Source organism: Astatotilapia calliptera, chromosome 15, assembly GCF_964374335.1.
Source record: "Astatotilapia calliptera chromosome 15, fAstCal68.1, whole genome shotgun sequence".
Lineage (NCBI taxonomy): Eukaryota > Metazoa > Chordata > Actinopteri > Cichliformes > Cichlidae > Astatotilapia > Astatotilapia calliptera.
In genome coordinates, this window is record NC_137436.1 from 5,620,034 (window position 1) to 5,631,229 (window position 11,196).

The 11,196-nt window shown below is 39.0% G+C and overlaps 1 protein-coding gene across 1 annotated transcript; it reads right to left on the minus strand.

The window, feature by feature from the left end:
- Positions 1 to 9,221: 9,221 nt before the first annotated feature.
- LOC113037635 (thyroxine 5-deiodinase) lies at positions 9,222 to 10,676 on the minus strand. Its single transcript, XM_026194919.2, has one exon. The coding sequence runs from the start codon at positions 10,583 to 10,585 to the stop codon at positions 9,779 to 9,781; it is 807 nt and encodes a 268-aa protein (XP_026050704.1). The 5' UTR covers positions 10,586 to 10,676; the 3' UTR covers positions 9,222 to 9,778.
- Positions 10,677 to 11,196: the final 520 nt, after the last annotated feature.

An 11,196-nucleotide genomic window follows, 5' to 3' on the forward strand; every position in this document is an offset into this window, starting at 1 on the left:
AATTTTCATATGACACTTATGGATATTAATTACTGAATGAAACTAGAGTAGGTTTGGCATCTGTGGCATTCATCTGATATATTGAACACCCGAGAGTGTGCATTCGGGTCACAGTTTTACGCAGTTACCAGAGGAGAGTGAAGTACCCAAAATGTCCCGACTACTTTATCGATGCTTTCAGTCTTTGTTAAACTCTTTTCTGTCAAAGTAAGTATCGACTGTAAACCTTAAATGTATGTAATTTAGCCAGGGCATTGTTATTAAAAGCAGCACCCAGTGACATCTGCAACCGCCAGATCTCCAGATAAATTGATCTCATAGCAACCATATTCCTATGGCAACCAGGATACAGATGCCACGCTGAGGTGATATGCAGAGTAACTGGCTGCCACAATGACATTTTTTTCCATAAGAGAAAAAAAACTTGGCTGAATGATTCATCTAGTTTCCATCCCAAAATTATTGCCTGCATCATTGGCCTCCTACGATTTCCTGCCTATTCTTCTTACTTTAATTACTTTTTACCATTTCTCCAAAGCAGCCTCCTCTCACTGTGATTGATGTACCCCCTGAATTATGGATCAGAGACATTTGAAAAAATTGATAGTTTTTGCTATAAGTTACCCTTGGAAAAACTTTTAAAAATAATTGTAGATCCCTACTAAATCCCTACTAAACTAAGCGAGATGTATGAATATATGAAGTTTTTTGTGCACACTAAAAACACAAACAAAACCAAGCAAGTGGCCTAAAATGTCAGGAGTAAAAGTTCATTTCTCCCTCTTTACATGCTCTGAAATATAAAGAATAATAATCATTAAAATTTAGGTTTGATTATAGGTTCTGTTTGTGATGAGTTGTACTTGATGCTTTAGAAATTTAAATGCAAGACTTTTTTGAATCCATCACATTGACCATTCAGTAACTATATTCAACACCCAATCGTTCATCCTTATAAACATGCAAAGATAGGCACGAATGAGCATTGGCCCCAAAAAAGAGAGACATACAAAAGACTGATATATATATATATATATATATATATATATATATATATATATATATGTATATATATAAGGGTGGTCCCCGTGGTAATCGGAGCACTAGGTGCGGTGACTCCCAAGCTAGGCGAGTGGCTCCAGCAGATCCCAGGAACAACATCGGAGATCTCTGTCCAGAAGAGCGCAGTCCTGGGAACAGCTAAGATACTGCGCAGGACCCTCAAGCTCCCAGGCCTCTGGTAGAGGACCCGAGCTTGAAGGATAAACCGCCCGCAGGGGCGTGCTGGGTGTTTTTATATATATATATATATATATATATATATATATATATATATATATATATTTTTTTTTTTTTTTTTTTCTGAGTCTTAAAACAACCAACATTTTCTTTTTTACTGAAGTCACAGAGCAGGAGCAAGGGGGGGGGGGGGGGGGGGGTTTCCCCCAAAGGCTTCCATACAGCTATATTTGCAACTTGAGAAATTAGCCCCTAGTGGTCATTAAAAACAATGCAGGTTTAAAGCACTTCCATGTTAGCGTCACTTTTCACGCATCCATCTTTTATGTTGTCAATGGTCCAGATAGATTGTGGTGTAACTTAAAAACCAAAGGTGTTAACTGACAGATGCTAAAATTTATGTCATTTGGACCTGAATGGACCCTAGGGGACTCGTGGTAAAAAAGCATAAAAAATGTTTAATTAAGGTTGCCATGGCTCCCATTTTAAAATGCCAATCTTCAGTGCAAAATAACCACAATGTAAAAAGATATGGACTGTATGGTTAGTTTCCCCTTTCATGTGGAATTGCTTTAGAACTTACCTATCTACATTTTTATTTAGTAAATTTGCATTATTACAATTGCAAGTTTGCTACTTTGAATGACAGGTGAATGCTCACAGTGTCATTAACTGAACAAGAGGTCTGTAATCCAGTTTTGGGAAGTGGAATTCTAACATTTTATCTGTATGTCACTTGATATCGTATCAAGTGACATACGGTTACTAATTACTATACTAATTATAATTAGTGTCTGTGACTTTGTGATGCACCTACACGCACAATGCTATGCTGCATTAATATGAAATTTGTTGCATGAGTTGATAAAATAATTTGCCAGCATGATCATCACAGGGATTTTGGATGAATCAGCTGACATTATAAACTCGAGGCAATAATCTTCTAAGTTGAAAGCTTGAACCTCTCTGTTAGTGTTAAATTGATGAAACCAAATGACGTGAATCAAATGCCATGCTGATTACTAGTTTTGTTAGGAAGGCAATGAAGGCATGTCCCAAGTGTGGCTCACAAATATGTTCTTCTTTTCCTGGGATGTGAAGGATCCAACTGGTATATTCTTCATAACCCTCCCTATATATTGTAATATATAAATACCGGTATTGCTTTTGAGCTGTCTCACTATGTAATTGTATTTCATCCAACTGTTGAATGCTCAATTTCAGCCTATGTGCTAAGCTGTGGTTTTCCATTGTTTGAAGTCTGGGAAGCATTTCCCATCTTGATAAGGTATTTCTATCAGTAAACTAGTCATTTATGTGTCATGTGTTAGGTGTAAACTATGTGATGACACAAGCTTATATAAAAGTCTGATACCAGCATACAGCGATCTGTGGTCACCTCCTCACTGAAAATGAGTCCTCACTGCTTCTGTGATTCTTTTAATCTTATTATTGCCTCTGATGTTTGCATAGTTTATGAAACTGAGTCAAATCTCCCTAGTGTTATTGTCTAGCCATTTCTTTTTTTATTATGATGTGTTGTTTCCACAGTTTGTATTGTCTGCACAATTCTATACACTATATGAGACTTTGCCGTGTGTTACAAGGCTCAGACCTAATTATTTAAAATTATGGCTTGCTCATTGCAGGTATGTTTCCCAGCTTGAGTCTCACAGCACTAAAAGAAAAAACGTTTGGATTCTGCCTTTAATGGCAGCAAAATTTCTGATTCTAGTCTTGTACCAAATCAAAAGCTTGATAAAAGTGATAAACATGATAAAAGTTATCCAGTGGGGTCACTAAGGTAAGGTAAAAATTTGTCATAGACTGGCTACACTGTCCCATGGTCACAAACCTTGTTTTGTACATCATATGACTTCAAGGGCTTGCAGCTAAATGGAAAGTCATGAGATTGGCAAGATGAAAAATGATAATTTCACCAACAGATTTGATGTCTTCCTATACGTCACCTCATTTCAGATAACATAATGATTCATCACATATCAGGAACTTTACATATTGTAGGTATGTAAAGCGCTATACAAATACAGGCCATTTACCATTTACAATTTACCATGTATCGGTATGTTCTGGGATTTCTTCTGTTCTTTTAATGCCAAGTCAGTGCTTCATGCAGAAGAGGTGGCCCTATGCCAAAAGATGGGTTCCTGTGGTTTCTGGAACTCACTGGAACATTAACTTAACAAAATGCTCACGGATTACATGGATATCTATTATAAAATCTTTTTAAAAAACGCTTTTGCCTCTGCTGGAAGGGATAAAATGAATACGATGATATAAAGCTTAATAATTTATTTATTTTTTTAATGAAATACTGCTTATGTTTTGATTTTATATACTGTTGTTTGTTGTTTGTTTGTTAATTAGTTAGTTAGTTTATTTGCTTGTTTTAATCAATTTTAAATCATGCTTTTTATTTGTTCTTGTTTCTAATGTCTCTGTAAAGCACTTTGAATCACTTTGTTGTTGAATTGTGCTATACAAATAAACTTGCCTTGCCTTGCCTATAAAATGTGACAAGCATAAAAAAGTACTAAATCAACTTTTAAACTTAGTTAAAGTTCTTAACTAATGGATGCAACCAACCGATGCTGATCCACTATAGCAAAACATTACAGCTCACCTTAAACATAATTTCTATCAACTGGCAAGTTTACCAGTTAGTTGCTAACTTCATATTTGGTCAGTCTTAACTGCAGACCTGGGCATTCCGCTAAGGGTTTGAGTTTTTGGCATGTCTGGCTAAGGGCATGTCTGTGGTGCCACAGCAAATTTTGATCATTCGCCGTGATATTTTCATTTGCTGTCATTCACAAAAGCATAATCCAAAGTTTGATAAGGGTATACCCTTGAATATATTTCAATTGTAATATTTAACAATGGTTACAGCACCACCTAGTGGGAACAGGAAATGGCATGTTTTACACTTTGAGATACAGCTTCAAGGTGACTGACCTGAGCCACCCAAAATAACTCAAGAAGTTGGTCTTGGGTTCTGTGAATTTTTTGCCAAAGGGCGTCACCCTGGTGGCACTGCGAATTTTAATGTTTCACCATGAAGCATGAAATTGCTATAACTCAAAGACACGTGGTCCAGTCTCTCCCAAAGTTCACTGGCAAGATGAGAGTCCAGCCCTGAATAGACTGATATGATACTTGTCAACAATAGTTAGAACTCCACCTAGTGAAAACAGGAAATGTAATGTTTTAATTTCATATTCTACTCCTCCTAGATTGACCACATGAATAAATATCAGACTTTGATGAAGCTACAGTGTGAAAATTGGGAGATTTCATTTAACAACAAACCCTGGTGCCATGGTGATTCGTCTTGAAACAGAAGGTAATTGTTGAGGTCTTGAAAAGCCTAAAAAAATCATAAAATTTGGAAGAGACGATCAAGATGCACAAAGACTCTTGAAGCCATGGACTAAACTCCAATGGTAGTGAGCCATTTTGAATTTAATGTATAATTTTGCCAGCATTTTTGAGTTCATAGGCATCTATGTACCAATATTATGTCACACTTATAGCACCACCTGGTGGCAACAGGAAATACCCTGCAGGTTATAATCATCAAACAATTTATATGGAATTTTAATTGGTTGTTCCAGCCATAATATACAGCAGTTGACATGTGGGTAGTCGATGTATTTAGAGGTAGTCCTCCTTATTCATTTGTCAGTTTACTCTCTACATCGTACCTCTACCACTGGGAACAAAAAAAGTTTCAGAGCATGATGATACCACCGCCATGCGTGACAGTGGTACTGTGTTCTTAGGTTTGAAAGCTTCACCTTTGCGCCTCCAAACATATCTTTTGTCATTGTGGACAGATAGCTCAATCTTTTTCTCATCTGACCATAAAACCTGTCTCCTGAAGGCATTTGGTTTCTCTAAAAAGTTCTTTTGCAACTGCAAATTTCAGTTGAGCTTAAACATTTTGGAGCAGAGGCGTCTTTCTTGGATGAACCCCTTTTAGTTCCTTGGGTTGCTCATGAACATCCTAACCAAATCATCTAAGGATGACAGTTTGGGTAATCTTTCAGACCCTTGGAAAGTAGGGATGCATCAGAATAACATGTAGTAAAATACAGTTGTTTAAATTGATGAATCTGCAGCTGTTTGGAAAGGACCCATTAAGCTTCTGGAATAAACTTTCCAAAGCCCCAACTGACACCCTACTGAAAAAACTGCATTTTTTGGCCTTAGATGCTATAATAATTCTGCAATGATGCAAAATGACTGTTGTCTTAAAATTTTTGCACAGCACTATACTAGTCTGCATCAACACTGGGATGGGTGATGCCTGCAGAGATTATTAATAGCATTCACTTCAGAGGGGGGCTTTAATGTTCTGGTTCACTAGCATATGAAATTATACCAGTGAACCTTCTTGCTATAAAAAAAACACAATTTGTTTGGGCAAATTATAATGTATATATTTAAAGCTGTGCAACATGGTGAAATCCACATCGGTGTCATTACCTTTAAACTGGTAGAACTAAACACTGATACCACCTCTTATTACTCATGACCTCTTTCACAACATGATTGGGGATAAAATTTATTTATTGTCTAATTAATGTTTTTGAATATTATTGAGACTTTGAGTGATAGGTGGATCTCAACATAGACAGTTGGCTAAATGATGTAACCTCAACAAATATGAGTCACCTGTCTTTGTGGTCTTGGTGGCTCCGGGAACTTTTAAATGCAGCTGTCAGACAAATAATATTCCTTTCTCTGTGATCAACTGAACATGTCATTTACAAGTCAATGAAATTAATAACAGTAGCAGGAAACAAGTATCTGTCTCTGTGAAATGTACTCATACAGTCTATTGATCCACCTTGCTAACTAAACTGGCAATCTGCTGACAACAAAACTTAAAAGTGGTCGGACCTGAACTTTCGTGTCCTGCCTAAAAGATGGGTGTGTACCTCCCTCTGCAGACTTCACTGTCACTTCCTTTTAAGTTGAAATGCCTTATTTTATTTTAAATGTCAAGAAGAAACAAAGGACACATTTGTTTAGCTGCAGGACTTATAGAAAAGTACTAATCACTGTGGCTTGGGGTAAAGAGAGTTGGGGTGGAGGATGCAATAAGAGTTTAGATGAAAAGGTACTGCACTCGCAGAGCTTAACAAATGAACACCTACGTGACCAGAAGATCTTATCTCTGGCTTTTTGTTATAATTGATAGTTCCACATTGCCCCTCCTTGGAATTTCCCAACATTATACAGGAGGGATTATGAGTTTAGACTGTTTTGTGTGTTATTTGATTGTTATTGTTAATAGTTTTATTTAACCAGGATACGTAATGCCGAGATTAAAAACCTTTTGTGCGCTGGCCAAGACGGAAAAGAAATTGACAACTTGAAACAAAATCACATTTAATAATACTCGCAAATGTCTAAACAAGGATATTCTCGCAACCTTGACTTGGTGCTCGTTCGTCTGGGAGATAGACGCAGAAATGAAGCCACACAATTAGCCACATCTAACAAAAGAAAAGGAAAGAGAAGGCAACTACTTCTATAGATCATGTACATGTACTTATGCTAACCTAACCGTCGCCATTTTTGTTTTTGCCAACTTCAACTGATCTGTTTAGATTTGTTTCCCTGAATTTGACTCAACAGCAAAACCCAAGACTTTGCACAGAGTTTTAGACAATTGTTGCCGACACGTACTGTAATTCAAACCTTCACGCTATCTCGAGTAAAATGTCAACATTTAAGAACTTTCATACTGGTAAAGGTTTTTGGCCTATAGGAATATAAACATTTACAGTCTTTGCTACATCACCTTTACATTCCCAGTTTTGTAATTTATAGTTGTTTAAAATATCAGATTAATTAAAGAAGGAAATGGGCAGTCAAAGAAAGGGAAAGTAAACGAGGAAATTATGAATGAATACTTATGGTGAAAATGAATTATTCGTGGTTCATTTTTTCCAAAAGCAGGATGAGCTTTCTGAAAGGCAAAGCGCCACAAACCACAGTCTGAAGGAAGCAAACACATGTCAGTCACACTGTGTGACTCACGTATTACTGTTAAAATACAGTCAGTGCACTACTGCTTACAAGGAGAATAACTATTTCTCAAGCTTCCTGCTAAACACACATTCTGTTGTCTTCTAGTCATTGAATATTTAGCACAACTATGAACCAGTTTCATTTTTCACCACTGTGATTAAAAATGAGCTAAAAAAAAAGCCTCCTATCAGCAAGGAGGGAATCAGCTTAGACCATGTTGGTCACACACAGACTCTGTAAGCCTGTTATACTAACAGGGATTGAAATGGTCTGCATCCATTATGCACTTAATACCTCAGTGTTATGCACACGGATCTCTGTATGTTTCGAGAGACCACTTAAACCGAGATCATCCTCTGACTGTCACTGAGCATCACTTGGTCCCATAGAAATAAGATTCCCTGGAAGACCGAGTCGTCTGACGCAAACAGTGGTGTGATCTGATAAAACTGAAAGATGTGTCATCGGTGTTTGAACCCTCGGTCTAATGGGCCCTTAAGCAGTCTGCTTGCCTCTCTATTCATTAGTCAGTTTGCCAGATAAGATGAAACTAATATCTGTATGGCACACGGTAGCCAAGCAAGTAATTCAACAAGAGATCAGTGTTTTTTTTTTTTTTTTTTTAAGTCTTGTCTGATCATGTTGTTTGCATTATATTCAGAACCCAAAAGAAAAAAAAGAGGACTGGGACACTAATGAAAATGTCATTTTAAAAAACAAACAAACTGAATGCTAGAGTCAGTGCTCGACAGTGACGGCCCGTTTGGTAGTTTTGACTCGTGAATCTCTCTCAGGTGACCAGTGACGTTTTTAAAAAGCTCTGTGGTCAGACATTTCTAATTGACCGACCTTTTTTTCCCCCTCTGTTTTTCCTGAAAGACCTGGAATGAATCAGAAAGGGGAAGTTTAAACGAAAACTGACTTTGTTCCCCACATTTAGCACTGAAGCGAAAGCAAGGACACATCAGTTCCCCTGCTGCTGTACACTACATTAATGCCTAAGGACATACAACATTGTATAGCACATACATGAGAATCAACCTGAATACATTAAAACTACAGAGAAGTAACATTAGCCACAACTGACCTACAGTATTACACAGCACTCCCTAATCCTGATTATGTGGCAGTGTGTAAATGTATATGGGGGAGACTTATTAAGAACTAAAGATGCATCTTAGCTATCTCAGTTTCTTTAGAATAACTAATATTCCATTTAAAAAAATTTTTTTTTTAATATGCAGCTTCCATATTGAGAGTATAACGTTTGCTTTTCTGTGCATTAGTTGATCTGGTGAAGTCAAGACAATCTCTGATGAGCGATTTTTTCTGCCAAAATGCAGATTACATGAATTCAACAAAGAGAATAATTTATGTTCATGACTTCCATTAATGTGTAATATTAGACAAATTCGGTTAAATTCAGATTTGTTTGGGGTTTTTTGTTTGCTTTTTTTTTTTTATCTTTTCCTCATTGCTTGATCATCATATCAGTTTCTCTTCACTGTCATTTCTCATTAACCGTCTTACACAACATGAAACAGGCCTCTTCTTTTGAACTGTCTAAATAAAACTGAGTAGCCTTTTGTTTCCTCCTTTTCCCTCTCACTGACACACAAAAAGTTCCTTTCTTGAACTGGTGAATGGTTTACAGATTAGCCACAAGGACAGATTATGTACCAAATTAAAAGAGAATAAACAACGTCATAACAGAGAGATAAGCAATCATATGAAGCTCAGTTCTAAATCTGTTCTTTAAAACTACACAGCAAGAAAATGTGACGACTTACTTTTTCCTTTCTTTCCTTTCTCTCTGTCTCTCTTTTTAGAAGTAAACAGAAGCAGTAAAATAAAAATGGATGCACCAGGATGACCAAAGGAAGAGCTTTAAGGCGTTTTCAACACTCAAAAGTGCGTCATCAGTGTGTAATCTGACATTTATTAAAAACATTTGTTCAGTTACAATTGCTTCAACGTTACACCGTTAGGCAGTCGGTCACCGAGTGAGGCGTCCCGCTAATATGGACCCGCTACCAGTGTCGGAAACATCAGTGTCGGTTTTCTGGATGAGCCTTTTAAAAACCGAACTTCACAGAGACACCAGAAGGCGATATTAGCGCGCGCGCGCGCACACACACACACACACACACACACACACACACACACACTAGAAAAATAGAGTGATTACCAATTGAATCCAATTGAGACTTTTTCATACAAAAAGAAGAAATAAAGAGAATCGCTATGCGCAATCAATGAAAGTCGAGACAAGCACAAAATTACAGCCTACGGTCTATGCTTCAACATGACTTTAGGCTATTTTGACAAAGAGTCCTGAAAAAAAATTCTTCATGTTTTTTGCAAGAAAAACAACAATGTGCCATGGGTGAACATCTGATAGCAGCATCTGGATATTTTGCACTGTGGGTTGGATACTTATTAAGCAGAGTGGGCAGAGCAGCGGGCAGTTCAGCATCTACACATGGAGTATCGCTGTTTGGGAATTCAGCAGATCGTTCCTGTATTGTTCCAGCCAGTTTCTAAGCTCGGAAATCCGGTATCCCTCTGGACCCCTGCCCCCCTGATACACCACTTTTTCATCGCTCACGATGTAAAGTCTCTCAAAGTAGGCTCCATACGCGGCGTTACATGAGTTGTCCATATTATCCACCACCACGTTGGTCTCCGGCACCTCAGTGAGCATCAGCTGAGCGGCTCTCAGTCTGTCCTCCAAACAGCGATGCTTGGGGATCTGATACGGCGCGTCCGAGCTCACCCAGCCGTCCGAGGGATGCGCCTCTTCGATATATACAACTAAAAAGTCCGCAATGTCTGCGTACTGACTCACGACGCGCTGAAACGCCGTCAGACGCGTCATGAATGGCGGTCAGGAGCAGCTGCCAAAGTTAAGAATGAGCGGTCTCTTCCCTTTCACGCAGTCCAGGATTCGCACCTGCTTCCGCTCCTGGACGAGCACCACCTCGGTGTTGGGCGCAGGGCGCCCAAGGTGCGCAGATTTGAGAAAGTCCAATTTCTGACCATGCCACACGGCCCTCAGGGACTCCAAGGTGAACATCTTGTTAGAGTCAGAGACGCACACCGGCGGGTCGTCAGGGCTCTCCTGCCTCTCTCCCATTTTCAGCAGCACTTGTTTCCTAATGCACAAGAAATCCAGGAGCCACAGCATAACTGCGGCCAGAAGGAACCGGGGCAGCAGCATCAGGCAGAGGGCTGCATGCTTCAGCGCCTTCGCCATTTGGACACCGCCGGAGTCGTCCATCATCTCTCCCCCAGCTGATAGGATGAGACTGTGCCGGCAAACGAGACAACTGGTATTTAGTCACCTTTACCCATTGGAGAAAACTATCTGACGCACGCAGGCACTCTTTTTATAGGTACAGCAGCGTTTGAATAATGAGGGGGGGGGGACACGCCTCCGGTACCCGCACCGCCCACTCACATGGTGGGGATTACCTCCCGTCAACTCTGGGCTTCAAAGATCCACAAAGACATGGGAAGCGCGAGAGGAAGATATATTGAGAGGTTGAATGTTGATAACACATAACAGTTCTCTATCTTTTGGGGTTTGTTTTGTTTATTTATTTATTTTTTCTTTTTTGTACTTTATTGGGCATGTAGACTTCGTACGGTTAGTTCAGAAAGTAGGCAAAACATTTGATTCACTTCATGCTTCAGCGGCCTCTACGGCCACTAGACGGCGCTGGATTCATACAGACCATCTAGGCTGGATGAGTCATTCGCTTCGTCTAGGGCCCCTCAACATATTGTTAGGAAAAGGAGGCAGCATAAACCTGCCATCACCAGTTTCAAAATTGAAGTGCGTGTGTCTGTGCCCGTGATCATGGCAAAACATGATCCCAAAGACAAACTGAA